The 17,265-nt window shown below is 45.7% G+C and overlaps 1 protein-coding gene across 8 annotated transcripts in view; it reads left to right on the top strand.

Moving 5' to 3' along the window:
- NR2C2 (nuclear receptor subfamily 2 group C member 2) overlaps positions 1 to 17,265 on the top strand; it is a 58,602-nt gene that overhangs the window by 5,464 nt on the left and 35,873 nt on the right. For 4 of the 8 annotated variants that reach the window (XM_026722956.2, XM_087923743.1, XM_026722952.2 and 1 more), the window contains exon 2: positions 5,126 to 5,206. The exons of the other annotated variants lie outside the window; for them this stretch is intronic. In XM_026722956.2, coding sequence (XP_026578741.1) covers positions 5,147 to 5,206 — 60 coding nt within the window. In that variant the 5' untranslated portion in view covers positions 5,126 to 5,146. The remainder of the gene's footprint in view (positions 1 to 5,125; positions 5,207 to 17,265) is intronic. 8 annotated transcript variants of the gene reach the window in all.

The raw sequence follows: 17,265 nt of genomic DNA, 5'->3' as shown, positions 1-17,265 counted from the left end.
TAAATTCTCCAGTGTAAAAGTACAGAAAATTTACTTCTACTGATCCTAAGTCTCTCTCCATATTGTTTTACTTAGTGACTCCGTATCCTAATACAGTGAAAATGGAAGGCATGTTTCTTTCTGTTCATAGTCTCTAGCACTTCATCTTACAGGCACTCGGGACATTTTGGGAGAACAAAGATGCTAAAGCAGGGTGGGCAACTGTGGCTCACTCAGAATCCCAAATTCCTGAGCCTCGAGTTGAAGTCCACAGGTCATAAAGATGCTGTAAAGGGGCCATAGTTGCCCACCCTTGGACCAAAGGGAGCTGATCCTTTTTGTTGTAATTTGCAAAATATAGGTAGTCCTTGACTTCAGACCAGTCATTTTACAATCTTTCAAAGTTGCAACAGCCATAGAACAAGTGTTTTACAATCTGTAAAGTACACCATCTGTCATAAATGATTATGCTCCTCCATGTCATGTGATCACATGTCATGCAGGTCAGCTTTATAATCAGTCACAGCATTCTGCAATCATGTGACCCTGATTCATGAAACTGGTGTTTTGCCAGTTTCTGTCAAAAAATGCCCATTCAAATGAATGTGTTCGCTTAATGATCACTACAGAAAAAGGCTGGAAAATCAGTTACATGGGTGCCTCAATTTATGACTGCAGACTTACAACTCTATTTCCAGTCCCAATTAAGGTCATAAATTAAGGATTACTTGTAACAACACATTTATTTGAGGAATGCCAGCAGAGTTTTTTGTTTCTAGAATATTGTGAATCGGCAGAAAGGCCAGTGGCCATTATAGGGGTAATTAAATTGTTCATCTTCGGGTTGAACAGAAATTTGAACCCAAATTAATAATAATGCTACACAAACCTTAGTGTTCTGTGCAGCTATAGTAAATGAGTCCTAAGCTTGGTTTTTCCTGAACTACTTATTCTCATCCACGCTGCACCGAGAGTCCAGGATGGGTTAGACACCTCCCTGTGATGTCATAGAGCTGAGTCTGCCTTTATATAAAAAGCCAGCCCTTAGCTGGCTCCCCAGCTTTGACTCAGCTCCTTTGTCTTTTGAGCTGGTGTCTTTGGAAGCAGTCAGAGTGTTCTTACCTTGCATATTAGTTTGGAAGGAAGACAGGTCATTGTTTGGCACAGCTCCCGGGGGTCCAGTGGAGCTGCCACGAGGAGAGCAGGGACCTGCTCTCCCCCAGTGCCAAAGATTTATCATTGCCTTCACGACTATAAGTACGGGGAGCACTTAGCAAACCTCCCACGCAGCCTTCCCCAGCGAAATCAGACTGCTGCTTCCCCGGTGATCTGAAACGCCCTCTTCGACGCCTCCCAGCTGTGTCTACCCATTACAGCCGTCTTCACCTTATTAATTTGCTCAGGGCTCTCAGCAGCCGAAAGAGCGATCGAAGCCAAGCGGGCCATTCTCCTAGGCCAGCCCATGTGCAAGCGGCCATTTTAAGTGTAATTGGGCCATAACGCACATGGAAGTTGGCCGTTTTTTATTGGCCTGATTGCAGGAACAACATTCCTAGAACAATCTGAGCACTGTTCTGGATCACCTGGCCCAGATAATAGGCGGCACATATACAAGGGTTGCTTCCAGCACCTCTTGTGGCATTCCTATTGCAGCATGGAAGGGGACAGGGCCCAGACAGAACTCTCAGGCCTAGAAGAACATGGCCCTCAGGCCCCAAAGAAAAGGAGGAAGCGGCAACAAACTCAATCTGCACAGAGAGAGGCTGCAGCAAAGATCGGGGCCAAGGCACTTGCACCCAAGAAAACCTCCAAGGCCAAGAAGAGAAGGCACACCACCTTGGAAAGACTCCTCATTCAGGGGAATTACAGATTTGCCCACAAGTTGTCTCCGGGGAGGGGGATGTTGAAGCTGGCACCTCCAGTCATCTCCAAGCTCGGTCCCTGAAAGAGTAGAGGAGCAGTACTGTCCCCAAGATTTAAGTAGGACTGGGCCCTACTTTAGACAGGTTCCTTGGCGTCCCCCTCAAGGGCAGATTAGTCAGGGCTGCCACAGGCCTAGGCCTGAGGCAACCTTTACCCCTGCTGCTGTGGGCATGCGCCCAGCTGACCCTCCCTCAAGCAGCAGGCCTAATTATATTAGAGACATGGTCTCTGTGGCCATCAGGCAGGGCCTAGCAGAAGATTTTCAGCAGCTACTCCATCCTTTGGGGGGCAGGATTTGTTTCCAGCCCATCCCCAAGGCATTCCCTCTCAATAGAGAGGGAATCCCAGACGCCAAGAATTTAGTGGCCCTTCTACCAATCTGATAGGGAGATTATGATGAGAGGAATTATATCAATCCCTCTGAGTGCTGTCATTCCTCAGGGTCTGAGGAAGAAGAAGGAGAGATCAGGGACTCTATCAGATGAAGAGGAGTTTCATCCTGACCAGCCCCCCTCAGTGGTGGTTTTTCAACCTGCTTTGTTTAAACCACTTCTTCACAAGGCATTGGTCACCACCCAATTAACTCCTGAGGAGGTGGCCCCAGAACCCCAAGGGGATTCGTCTAGCCACAGTGACCCCCTCTTCTCCACATGGAGGTTTTCTCCTCTCCTCTGTTATTCCTGGACCTGGTTAAAGAGCAGTGTGCCTCCCCTGTGGCAGGCCTCGTCCTTCATCCCATGACAGGCGATTTTACAATGTGGGCCCCTCCTTGGCAAATGCTCTTGTAGTGCCCTCTGTAGATACTCCAGTTGTGGCCTCATTTTCTTCCTCTGGCACCCCCACAGAGCCAGAGGACGTCCTCAAGGCCGAGAACAAGAGCAAATGCTCAAGTGGAACCACCAGGCCGCGGCTTGGGCTGTCCGGGCCTCGACAGCAGCATCCTTTTTCGCAAGGTCTTCGCTCCGCTGGCTGTGTCAACTACAAGATCGCTTACCACCCACTGATTTTGGATCACACCAGGATCTGAACAAAATTATTACAGCTGCAGAATTTACGGCGGACGCCACTCTAAATTGAACCAAGTTTGCATCTAGGGCCATGGCCTCCTTGGTGGCAGTGAGATGGCTCCTGTGTCCACAAAACTGGCAGTCTGATTTCAGCCGAAAGTGGAAGTTGGCTTCTGCTCCCTGTGCTGGAGAAAAGCTATTCAGTAACACCCTGGAACCTTACCTTGTTGAAACCAGTAACTGGAGAAAGGTTCTTTCTTCAACAGGGAAGAGGGCAGGTTATTGTCCAGCTCTGTATTTCTGTCCCTCTTCCTTCTGGGCTGAGCCTAGCACTCGCTTCTCCCGGACCCAGGGGGCATTCCCTGGTGAACCTGTCTGTTGCCCAACTGTGGAGGATCCTGGCCAACAGGATCTCTTTTCAACAGGGAGCCTTGATACACCTGGACCCTCAGTGGTTCCACTTGACCGTGTGGCACTTGAGTGGCAACTTCTGAGAGACCTTAGCCTTCCTGATAGCGTTATCCACACCATTCAGGCTTCTCATAAACCTTCTATGATTCACATTTACGATGCCACCTGCAAAGTTTTCTGCAATTGGTGTTTGAAGTAAAAGCATGTTCCCAACTCAGCATCTGTAGCTGACATATTACTATTCCTTCAGGATGGGTTGGATAGAGGGCTTTTGTCCAATACCCTTCGCTGCCACATGGCGGCTCTGTCTTCTGTTCTACACTGGGAAAACTTCCCTTCCCTGTCCCATCATCCTTCAATTCATAGGTTCCAGCCAATCTCCATCCCCCAGTGGTTCACAAGTACCCCATGTGGGAGCTCACTAAGGTGTTACAGGCCCTTATGGGGACCCCATTTGAACCCCTCGGATCCATGTCACTCCAATTCATGACCTTTAAAATAGTTTTTCTAGTGGCTATTACATTAGCTCAGAGAGTGTTTGAACCGGCGGCACTCTACAGGATCTCTGTATTTTCCATGAGAACAGGGTGGTTCTCCGTTTAGATCCTACCTTTGTCTCAAAAAACAATACCTGGTTCCATCGGGCTCAAGACATTATGTTGCTAGATTTCTGTCCTCAGCCATGCCACGAATTAGAACATAAGTGGCATACGTTGGATGTAAAGAGCACTTTGCATCTACATTAAATGTACTTCTATGTTTCGAAAAACAGGCTATATTTGTGTCCTTCTCTCCAACCTGTTTGAGGAACAAGGCCCCTTCTTCTACTATAAGTAGATGGATCAGGGCTTGCATTTCCAATGCCTACAAGTCCTTATCTATTCTGGTGCCCAACAATTTGACCAGTAATGTCGCTACATTGGCCTCCTGGACCACTCAGGCGTCTCTTGAAGAGATCTGCAGAGCAATCACATGGGCAACTCCATCACCCTTCATCAGGCACTATCGTCTGGACTCTTTTGCCTCTGCGGATGCAGTGTTCGGCAGACGGGTGCTACAGAGGGTTGTCCCTCAATCAGAGTAAGAAGGCCGGACGAGGGCCCTCCCATGGACATGCAGGCTTTGGTATGTCCCATCCTGGACTCTTGGCGCAGCGTGGATGATAATGGGCGTTGGTCTAATTACCTGAGAATGCCCTTTCTATCAACCCTGCAAGAGAGTCCAGCCCCACCCTTGTTATGTCCAGTTCGGGTAAAGAATTATTGTTTCTAAATGTTTTTTGTTTGGCTTCCAGAGAAGTCTGCTAAGTCTGTCAAGTATCTTTGCCAAAGCTGGGGAGCCAGCTTTTTATATCGAGGCAGACTCAGCTCTATGACATCACAGGGAGGAGTCTAACCCATCCTGGACTCTCTTGCAGCGTAGATAGAAAGGGCATTCTCAGGTAATTATACCAATGCCCATTTTTAATATTACATTCATATTCCATATGAATATTATCAAGAAGAGATTTCTGATAGCAACATGGTGACTACGTTTATGAAGCCCCATTTCTTGTTAATTTAATAAATTATATTTTTCCTTTTTATAAAAAGAAAATCACAAGTGTAGCATATTATACACTTTCCAATAAAAATGTTTAGAACCATCATATGTAAATTTGTGCAGCCATAAACCATTACATAATATTTATAACATCTTTCTGTTTAGTTATAATTATGCATAAATGTAATTATTCTCAGTAATAAAAATGATAAAATTTCTAATTTACTATGCCTGATAGAAGTTACTGGCATCCCTCCAAACAGGTTCTCTAATGATCTTTCACCATGGCAACCAATATGGAGGTGCTGGCTCAGCAAATAGTGGAGACACAGCAGGTGGCTGAGGTGAGTGATGGATAATATTACAGTATTCTCAGTTCATTTCTAAAAAGAAAATACTGTTTCCAACTAATTAGTTAGTAGCAATTATTTATATTGCAAAGATTATTACTTCATAAAATATAAAGACATTCCTTTTGTATTAATAGACATCATTTATATGGGCAAAATGTCCATCAAGAGATTTGGAAAATGTACCCTTCCCAATCTTTTTAATGCAGCTTGCCAGAAAGGCTGCTGGGTAAAAAAGGCTACAGTTGCGTTTTCAGCCATATTCCATGTCTTTTCTTTTCCTTGTAGAAACCTTAGCTAAATATGTGAAACAGTTGCCCATATTTTCTCCTTACAAAAACTGGGTAGAATTGGCAACTTCTAATTCCATCTCTTAATTTTGTTTACTTTACAATAATTCTTACCTGGCTTTAAAAAAAAACTAAATGAAACTAAAATAATGATTGCAGATAATCCTTGTGATATCTGGTTTTGAATATTATTTGTGGTATAATCAAGTTTTATATACAGACTTCCGGTTTGAAGGGCTTCGGTGACAGACAGAAATCTGTGATCGTGCGCGGTTTCTGTCTGGGCTTGCCGCTGGAGCGCCCCGGGCCGGCTGGTTTCAGGGCTAAGCCACCCCGTAGAAGTGGTGAAGAGGGGGGAGACCACCAGTAGGGTCGAGGAGAGCCGCATCTCTCCTCAGCTGGCCATTACTCCCTTTCTCAAAGGCGGTTGCAGCGGTGGTCAGAAATGGCCACCACAAAGAAGAACTTGACCGGTAAAGAATGTGCAGGAGGAAGATAAGAAGTGAAAGTTTTGGCTGACCAGGTTAAATTATAAAAGCAACAACCAAGGTACCCTGGAATTTAAACTTACAAAAAATAACATCGCTCCAAAAGAAGAGTCGGAAGTAGCAAAGGAAAGGGAAAAGGGAAAGGTTTGGCTTTTTTTTTTTCTTCTGTCTCCTTCCCTATACTGACAACTATGAGACTTAAATAAGAAATCGGAAAAATCCGCTTTGACATCAATAGGCAATTAAGCTGAAAATAAAACAAAATGCCAAAGGGATAATAAAGATTTCTGGACATTAAAAACTTTCATAAGCAGGAAGGGAGAGAAAAAGAATAAGGGCAGGATCTGGAAGAGGAAGGAGACTGCCTGGAATTAAAAAGAATCTAAAGTAAAGCTTCAACAGGACTTCTAAAAGATACTTTCTCCCTCGAGCTGCTCGGATCATCCAGAGAGTGGGAGGTGCTCCAGTCTGCATCTGTGTAGGCTGAGCTTAATTACTGAGGAACGCTCCGCCCTCTATCACGTGGTCTCTTGTAGCGTTCCCCAGTTTATGCTCAGCCTTCGCAGAGTTAGGCTGTGTGGTTTTGACTGTGCTTCTCCGTTCCTGCCTTGTCGTCCTTGTGCCGCCCCAGCGGTCCGGATTCTTTTATTGCTGGTTTTCCCCCATTCAACGCCAATCACCCTGGTAGAGGTGATTTTAGCGTCCTCGCCCTCGTGGCTTGCAGGACGCACACGCCCTGAGCAGCCCGCTTTGCCTTTTTTACATCGATCTCCAGGCGGCCGCCGCCTCGTGGCCGGGCACCATTTTGTAGGCCTCCATTTTGCTGCGATGATTTGCTGGCCCTAGCCTCAGGCTCCCAGGCCTAGTAGGGCCTCTCTGTCTCTCTCCTCAAAAGGGAAGAAACATTATTTATCTAGTATATTTACTGGTGTAAAAGTGTTGGCTCCCGCAGCAGAGCTCAGGGCGGGGAAGTAAGTGCAGCCACTCCCTCCCTGGGGGGGGGGGCAAGCTGCCTGAGGCCTCTTATTTCTGGCATTTATTTGACTAATTGGCTTTCCTCTTTCTACCACAACTGCTAGGTTGTTATTTGGTCACACCTTAATACAGAATATCTTCATTTTTTTTTTTTTACATTGGTGATCCTATCTCATTCAATTGGCATTTATTCTCTCTCAGATTTGCTTAGAGAGATATAGCCTCTCATTACTGCTTCAACAGTGTGGTTTTTTCTTTTTTCCTGGATCCATATCCTGACAGGATATAGTTTATACATTAGAAGTCTATAACTGTGTCAGTTCAGAATTTTTGGTCATATTTTTCAGATTATTCCTTACAAATTCTAAAAGGGGGTGCGGGCCAGTTTCTGGATACCCGGCCTTACCCAGGTCGTATCCTAGGCGTGCCAATCGCCTATATATATATATATGAATATATATATATATTCATATTGACTCATCTATTTGTTTCACAATGGCAGACGACAACCCCAACACCCGCCATTCTTTGAAGGCAAAATCTAAGTCCCATCATGTGCACAGACAGGCTAAGGAAACCTCCCAGGAGGCTTCCAAGGCCTCTCAAAGGGACGCCTTAAGGCGCCATAAGGCACTAGAGAGGGAGTTCGACAGGCACTCTAGGGTGACTCAACGAACACCCCCAGCCGTCCCTTCTACTTCCAGGCACCCCCCCTCTCCAGTTTGTTCCCCTCTCTCCAGGCACAGCTCATCCCAGGAGTCTCACGCCCCTGGACCAGCAACCAGCCGGATGCCTGAAGCCACCTTCACTCCCATGGCCGCTAGCCTAAGACAGGAAGACCCGCCCACGATTGAGATGCCTAAGTACATGAGAGTTTGGATGGAACAGGCTATTCGACAAGGAATAGCTCAAGGCATGCAGCAGATGGCCGGACCAGGCCTCCCTCAGACGGCTCCTGCACAAGAGCCTGTGCCAACCAGGCCCACGCCCACCCTGGACCCCGCTCCTGGTCAGGTACCCTCCCGGGGGGCCAGCCCTCTCCCAGAAAGGGAACCGGATGAGGGAATGGAAATTTTAGACCGATACAGGGAGGGGGAGGAGGAGGACCTTGAATGGGGATCCACCTTCCATGGGGAACCTCTTTCGGACTTAGACCCAATGGAAGCAGAGCTGTCGGAGGACGAGGGCCTTACCCCCGATCAGCCTTCCTTTGTGGGGTTATTCAAACCCCACATGTTCAAGTCCATCCTGTTCAAGGCCAAGAATACCTCTGGCCTGGCCATTCAACTTCCCTCTGCCCCCCCCTCCTCAGGGGAGGACCCAGAGGACGCCATGTTCAGGCAGCCTGTGGTTGCCGAGGATGTGATTCCAGCCCCTCCCATTTTCCACGATCTAGTTTCTAACCAACTGGGCTTTACGGGGGCCCCTCCTGCCCCATCCACTCAGGATAAGAGGTTATTTAACCTCAAGCCGAGTTTTTGCTCCCTCCTCAATACCCCGGAGGTGGATGAGCCCATTGTTGGTCTCGCCTCATCCTCCTCCCCGAGTGACCCCCTGGAGGCCCTCAAACCCGAAGACAGGAGGTCTGAGTTAGCCTTGCATCGGGCTCATCTAGCCAACGCCTGGGCCATTAGATTGGCCACCGCAGCCTCCTTCTTCACCAGGTCCTCTATCCGGTGGCTCTGTCAACTGAAGTCGCATATCCCTCCATCCAACACAAGGGCGCTTCAGGACATAGCGAAAATCACGGCAGCGGCAGAATTTTCAGCTGACGCCACGTACCATGCTGTCAAATTCTCTTCCCGGGCGCTAGCGTCTCAGGTCACTGCTCGCCGTCTGCTCTGGCTCAAACCATGGCAGGCGGACGTGAAAAATAAGGTCAAGCTGGCCTCCGCCCCCATTAAGGGGGAGAAACTTTTTGGTCCGGCCCTGGACCCCCTGTTGGCCGAAACTAGGGGAAAGAAGAAATTCCTCCCTTCTCTTTTTCAGAGGCCAGAGTCTCGAACCCCTCAGCCCTTTCGAAGAGGGTCCTCCCAGTCCTTCTTCCAGTCACCCTTCCCTCCCAGATACCCCGAGGCCTCCCTCGTATAGAACACCATATCCCCAGGATCGTTCCGACCCGAGCAATCGGAATAGGAGGGGCGGAGGGTTTAAGCGTCCCTTCAGGGGTTCCGGGGGGAGACCCTTCTGGCGCTCCAAATAAATCCTGTCTTTCTCCTCCCATTGGCGGTCGGCTTAGACATTTCGCCGACCAATGGGACTCCACCACCTCCGATAAATGGGTCAGGGACTCCATTAGGTTTGGGCTCGCTCTGGAGTTCAATTCTCAACCTCCCTAGTTTTTCATGTCATCTCCTCCTTCTAGGGACCCCTCCAAACGCAACTTGATGGATTCTGCCATCCACCATTTACTCTCCATCCAGGCCATCCAGCCAGTTTCCCCCTCTCAACGACGACAGGGCTTCTATTCCCACCTCTTCGTGGTTCCCAAATCCTTGGGGGGATGGAGGGCTATCCTGGATCTCAAACGGCTCAATCGCTACCTATCCCTCCGTAAATTCAAAATGCACACCCTTCAATCCATCTTGCTGGGCACCAGGCAAGGAGATTGGCTCTCTTCTATAGACCTCTCAGAGGCATACCTCCACATCCCAATTCGGCCCTCCCACTCTAAATTCCTTAGGTTCTGTTACAATCACCGTCATTTCCAGTATGTGGCCCTTCCCTTTGGGTTAGCTTCTGCTCCTAGAGTTTTCACTAAGATCCTCGCGGCCTTGACGGCTCGCTTAAGGGATTACCCGGTCCTGCTCCACTGCTATCTTGATGATATCCTCATCCTGTCCCACGCACAATCCCAGGCAGAGCTGGAGACCAAGACCACCCTCTCTGCACTCCAGGCCCATGGGTTTCTGGTCAACCAAAAAAAGAGCGAACTGGTCCCGTCTACCCGAATTGCCCACTTGGGGGCCATTATTGACACGGTGCAGGGAAAAGTGTTCCTTTCTCCGGAAAGGCTCCTGAGTATTCAAAACTCTATTCAGGTTATTCGACGATCAAAGAGGGCTTCTCTATTAGAATTATCTAAATTACTGGGAAAAATGGTTTCATGCATCTCTATTATTCCTTGGGCCCGTCTTCATACCAGATCCCTGCAGTGGCTCCTGCTCCCGTTTCAAAGGTCCGGCAGAAGCAACTCAAAATCCACCATCAAGGTACCTCCAAAGGTCCTCTCGTCTCTCCTCTGGTGGACCAACCCGGCCATCAACAGGGGTCATCTCTTCAAAGATCCTCAGCGTCTCATCATCACCATAGACGCCAGCCTGAACGGCTGGGGCGCTCACATCCAGTCCCTCACAACGCAGGGCAAATGGTCCCAAGCAGAGCGGGTCTGCAGCATAAACTGGCTGGAGCTCCACGCCATCCACCTGGCCCTGCGCCACTTCCTGCCTCAGGTACGCGGGCGGCACGTCCTTATTCTCACGGACAACGTTACCGCCAAGGCCCATGTCAACAGTCAAGGCGGGACCCAATCTATCCGGTTGATGAGAGAGGCCGAAAGACTCTGCCGTTGGGCAGAGCGTCACCTCCTCTCGATCAAAGCAGAACACATTTCGGGGGCCTCAAACACCCGAGTGGACTGGTTGAGCAGGGCCACCATGGACCAGTCCGAGTGGCGCATCCACCCATCCCTTTTCAGGGAGGCGACCATGATCTCCGGCCTCCCATCAGTGGATCTCTTTGCATCCCCCCACAACTCCCAGCTCCCTCGGTTCTTCTCCAGATTCCCTTCCCCTGGGGCCGAGAATCACGACGCACTTCACTGTCCGTGGCCCCTGGGACTCCTGTACGCCTTCTCCCCGTCAGCTCTACTTCCCAGTGTCATTCAGAAACTGATCCAGGAGGAGGCAGAACTGATCCTAGTGGCCCCCTATTGGCCCAGACGGCCGTGGTTTGCGGATCTCCGCAACCTATCGGTGTCTCCTCCGTGAAGAATCCCTCTGGACAGGATCTCCCTCTCCCAGGGGCCCATTCAGCATCCGGAGCCCCAATGGCTCCAGCTAACCGTTTGGAGGTTGAGCGGGAAAAGCTGAAGAAGGAGAATTTATCTGACCAGGTCATTAACACGATCCTGGCCGCCAGACGGCCTTCAACCAATCGGATATACAACGCTACCTGGGTCAGCTTCTGCAGGTGGTGCCATTCCTCCTTGGTCAACCCGCTGTCGCCTTCGGTGGCCCAGATTTTGAACTTCCTCCAGGACGGGCTCAAAAACGGTCTTTCACCTAATACCTTGAGATGCCAGGTAGCGGCCCTCTCGACTGTTGTCTCTGGCGACAACCTGGGTCCCCTTTCTCACCATCCCCATATCAGGGCCTTCCTCAGGGGAGCCACTAACCTCCATCCCCCTGTCGTGCACCGGTACCCCGCTTGGGACCTTAACAAGGTCCTCGTGGCCCTAACCAAACCTCCTTTCGAGCCTATTAGAGAATCCTCCCTCCAAACTTTGACCTTCCTGCTGGCAATTACCTCGGCTCGCCGAATATCGGAGATTGCTGCCCTTTCGGTGAGAAAGGACCTTTGTATCTTTCACTCTGATCGGGTGGTCCTACGTCCCGACCCGACCTTCTTGCCCAAGGTCAATTCAGCCTTCCACAGGGCACAGGAGCTAACACTCCCGAACTTTTGTCCCAATCCTTTGCGGGAAAGGGAGAAACGATGGGACACCCTAGATGTGAGGCAGGCCCTCCGCATATACATTAATCGCACGCAACCCTTTAGAAGGTCCGAGTCCTTATTTCTTTCCTTCCAGCCCAAGTCATTAGGCCACAAGGTGTCCCCTTCCACCATCGGGCGTTGGATCAGAGCCACCATTGCCAAGGCTTATTCGTCCCAGGCCTTGCCAGTTCCCAGCGGGGTCACTGCACACTCCACCAGAAGTGCGGCCACCTCAGCAGCCTGAGCTACCCAAGCTCCAATTTCAGACATTTGTCGGGCCGCCACCTGGGCTTCCCCCTCCCCTTTCATTAGGCACTATAAGATTGACATCTTTGCGTCAGCGGAGGCTTCATTTGGCAGATGAGTCCTCCAGCGGGTCATCGAGGACCCAGGGGAGCTTCCACCCCAGACGGATTCCCTCCTGTAGGACAGCCAAGCTTTGGTATGTCCCACTCTCTGGATGATCCGAGCAGCTCGAGGGAGAATGGGCATTGGTCTTACCTGACACGCCATTTCTAGTCGAGCTGCGAGGATCATCCAGCCCCACCCCTTTTATTTTTTTCCGTCTGGGGGAACCTTGTTTCAGCCAATGATACCTTAAGTCTAGTTAGATGAGAGTTAGACGACTTTCCTCCTCTCTCGACTTCACATAAACTGGGGAACGCTACAAGAGACCACGTGATAGAGGGCGGATGTCCACGAGTTCACAGCAGATATCTTTACCTAATGGTTGGAAACTGAAAGCAAAAGCTCAAGGTACTGCATATTGTTCTTGCATAAAAGAAAATGTAAAAATGTTATATGTACCACAACTTAAGTTTAATTTGCTTTCAGTTAGAGTTTTGATTAAACTAGGTTATGTAGTTACCTTTAGGGGAGAAAACTGCATAATAGAAAAGGAAGGTAAAAAAGTGACTGCAACTTTAAGAGGTGAATTGTATGTGTTAAATGATAATCAATTAGAGGTGGCTAACACAGTGTATAATAATGTTAAACCTCATGATGAATGCATACATTTGTTACACAGACGTTTAGGGCATATAAATTTTAAAATGCTCAAGCAAACGGTTGAACTGTCTAAAGGTATAAAACTGAAGCCTTGCAGTAAGTATTTGCACTGCAATGCTTGCAGTCAAGAAAAAAGCAAGGTAATACCAGCAAATAGAATTAATGGATTTAAAACTAAGGAGCCTCTAGAGGTTGTATTTGCTGATATTATAGGTCCTAAAAAACCAAGTGTGGGAGGTGCTCGTTATATATTAAGTATAATGGATCATTATTCTAGATATGGTTTCTGTTATTTAATGAAGAGTAAAACGGAAACATATCAAAATTTCTTTAATTGGTTGAAGTTTGCAGAGAGAAAAACTAAAAGGAAACTAGTAACTCTTGTAACTGATAATGGTACGGAATTTATAAATAATAAATTCCAAAATAGACTGAAGATGGCAGGTGTAGAACATAAAAAGTCTGCACCATATAGGCCACAACATAATTCTTTTATAGAAAGACGAGGCCAAACACTGCAGGCAATGGCTCGTACTATGTTGTCGGATTCAGGATTACCTGAGAATTTGTGGGGAGAAGCAACAATGTGTGGTAATCATATATTGAATAATGTTGTTAACTCAACAACAGGTGAATTACCATTCACACGGTGGCATGGTAGAAAACCTGACCTAAGCTATATGCACACATTTGGAGCACCAGCATGGGTGCATATTCCTACACAACTGAGACATAAGGGACAGCATAGGGCTAAAAGATTATATTTTGTAGGTTACGAATCAAACCATAGATCTTACAGGTTCTGGGAAGAGGGCACAACTAGAATTTATTGTAGTGCTAGTACTCAATTCCTGGAACATATAGGATGGCACAAACTGGAACAAGATTCGAATAAAAGTGTAATCATAGAAACCTACAGGGGCCCGAGCCACCATACTAGTGATGAGGAAAATCCAATTAAAGAGAAAGTAAAGGAAGAGAAAATAGGACTAAAACAGGAAGAAATAAAAGAAGAAATAGATAACCAGGAACAGGTGATAGATAAGAGTCCACCTGTAAGTCCTGTACTACCTAGACGGTCAACACGAGTAAGTAGACCACCTGATAGATACCAGGCAAGTATGGTGTGCCAGATTAGTAAAATTCCAACCACTGTGGAAGAACTAAAATTGTATCCTGCGAAGGATCAGGAGAACTGGCATACAGCAATACAAAAGGAACTGAATTCATTAAAACAGATGGGTGTCTATGAGAATGCTAGATTACCTCCAGGTGAAAAGTCCATTGGCTGTAAATGGATATTTAAATTAAAAACAGGTACAAATGGGACTGTTACCCATAAGGCTAGGTTGGTAGCTCAAGGATTTAATCAAACTGCATGTGATTATGATGAAGTGTTTGCACCAAGTTTAAAAGCAACAACCTTGAGAGCAGCTTTAGTGTGGGCAGCTAAGAAAAACTATATCATAAATCATTTAGATGTAGAAACTGCCTATCTGCATGCTCCATTGCAGCACACTATATACCTAAAGAAACCTGTAGGGATTAAGGATGATAAAACTAATAATGACTGTTGGAAACTTAAAAAGAGTCTCTATGGATTAAAACAATCTGGTTACGAATGGAACCAATATATTGTTAAGGAGTTAAACAATATAGGGTTTAAAGCAGGTTTAGCTGATCCATGTTTATTTAAAAGAGAGAAAAATGGAATAGTGTCATTATTATTGTTGTTTACAGATGATATTGCCTTAATTACAAAAACTAATAATGAAGCTACTGAAATAATATCATTATTAGGTAAGAGGATAAAATTAAAGCAATTAGGAGAGATAAAACAGTATCTCGGATTGACCATAAATAAAACCAATCGTGGCTTTAAGATATCTCAAGAGGATAAGATTTATCAATTACTAAAAACATATAAGATGGAACTTTGTAAACCAGCAAAAACTCCAATGAGTCAGGAATTTTGCCGCACTGATGCTCAGAGTTCAAAATTCGATAAGACTATCTATCAGTCGTTAATTGGCAGTCTATCGTACATTAGTAATTGGTCTAGGCCAGATATTGCCTATAGCATTAATCAATTAACTCGATTCAATGCTGAACCCGATGAACAACACTGGCAAGCAGCAAAACGTATCTTAAGATATCTTAAAAGGACAATGCACTATGCATTGTATTTGGAGCCAAAAGATGATCTGATTTTAAGTGCATATGCTGATGCAAGTTTTGCAACAGATATAAACACTAGGAAATCAACTTCAGGAATGGCTATACTATTAGGAAAAGCATTAATTGGTTGGAGGTCAATTAGACAGCAACACATAAGTATGTCCACAATGGAAGCAGAATTTTCATGTCTATCTTTATTATGTACTGATTTAATTCTGTATAAACAGTTGTTGTTGGATATGGGATTAACTGTTAATGATTCCATTGTAGTGTATGAGGACAATCAAGCAGCCATACAGATGGCTACAAATATTGCTGTGAAAACGAGATCTAAGCATACAGATCTTAGATATCTGAATGTAAGACAATCTGTAAAGGATGGTTTAATAAGATTGGAATATTGTATGACTGAGCAAAATATTGCTGATCAGTTTACAAAAGCCCAAGGTGCAGTGAAACACAAAGAGAGTTGTGATGACTATGGGTTAAGGTTGTAAATAGATATATATATTATTATATTACCCAAAAGGGGAGAATGTTAGGTATAACATAAGTCACCTAACGTAGTTTTGGGTAAAATAATATATATAAGCTATGCTTGTTAGTTTAAGTGTGTGTCACTTTAACTGCAAAGCATGTATTTTGGGTGTGGTGTGAAACCACCATAAAAGGGAGCAAGACAATCTGATTGATTGCTGACGATTCACTGAAAATTACTGGATTGGATTACGTTGATGTTTATTAGCTGCGTGTTTCCCTACTGAAGGAGTTTCTGAGTTCTTCACATATCTCTCTACTGCGAGGAGATATATCACCGGACTGACATTTGTAAGTATACTGACCTCTCTTTTTCGACACTGGAATTTGCAAATGAATAATCCCTGGACGGACTGAACTTAGTGAATGATATATGGACTGTTTTGACTATGCTTTAACTCTTGCTGGAATAAAACTATTTAATTAGCATTTGTATCTGTTTTTACTGTGTGTAAGCTACAAAACACTTATCTCACATATTTTGCCTGCCTGCCTGACTGCCCTGCAGATCTTGCTAGGGTATATCCCTAACACATATCTGGTACACAATGCTGCCATCTGCTCTGAGCAAGAGCTGTGGAGCCAAGAGGACATCCAAGTTACCCAGCGAGTCTGGGGTAGTGCAACTCCATCCAGGACCAAAGATGATAAATTTCTGAACACAGCCACTCCATCTTACTAGGGTTCAATTTAAATCTTTATCCCCCATCCAGATCCCCCACAGCTTCCAGTTACCACAAAAGGATATCCACTGCATCCCTCACTTCATCTGCTATTTCTCGTCTTTTGGTCTTAATAAATTCAGCTTTATTTCAACAAATATGAATGCTTGCTAGTATTTATTGTTGGCCAGCTAAGCCAATACTTTATATCCAAGACCCACTTACCCCCGTTATTTTATTTATGCATATATGAGACATTTTACTACATAGTTACTTTATTTTTTCAGCATTTTCCTAATATAGTGGAGCATGCCTTCTAAAAAAGGTTTCTACTGAATTCCAAACTTCAACATACAAAGAAAAGTCAAAATTTATTCTCCTTTGTCTCAAACTGCAAGACTGGGTTCAGATTCTAGGAATGCAGGTTCTGATTGTTAGGAAAAAATCGTAATATTAAGAACAGCATAACGTTGGAACCAGTTACCTAATAAGTAGCGAGTTTCGGTTCCATGCATATGTTCAGAAATTAAGCAGCCATCTGTCAGAGTTACTGTAAAATGAGTTTCTGCAGAGTCAAGCATTAGACATGACAGCCAAAATCATTCCTTGCAACTTTATATGAAATATCCATTTTATGCATTTTGCTATAGAAGATATCCAAATGTGTAATAAGAAAATTAACATTGCAAAAAATATATACTAACACCCTTAATTTAGCAGACTTCAATGGAAACAATCTAAATGGACTCCATGTACAAATACAGGTAGTTCTTGATTTATAACTGGTCAGTTTGCAACTGTTTGAAATTATGATAGACCTCTCTAGGTCAACTTATGACTCAGTTAAAGTTAAAGTTCATATACCAGCCCCTCCTCCCGGTCACATGATTGCATTTTGGGCAGTCAGCAATTTGCCCCTGCTTATCGTCATTTGCAGCATCCCAGGGTCACATGACCACAGAAAAGCCTGTCCTTTTCACAAAATGGCTACTAAATTAGATGTTTACCAGAAGGCAGATTGTTGAGGTTGCTTTTTGCTGTCTTTCATAGAGCTTTTTGTTAGTTGAAAGGGTTTTTTTTTTTGTTTATTGTTGTTTGGTTGCTGAGCAAATAGACATACCTCCAGAAAAAATCTTGGGCTACAGCTATGCACCATTTAATTTGTTTTAATAATGTCTTTGAGTCCTATGTGTGATCAA

This window comes from Pseudonaja textilis, chromosome 2 (genome assembly GCF_049901715.1).
Source record: "Pseudonaja textilis isolate UNSWEBS1 chromosome 2, rPseTex1.2, whole genome shotgun sequence".
NCBI classification, from domain to species: Eukaryota; Metazoa; Chordata; class Lepidosauria; order Squamata; family Elapidae; genus Pseudonaja; species Pseudonaja textilis.
Note: the sequence above shows the minus strand (reverse complement) of the source record. Positions and strands in the feature narration are given on the sequence as shown.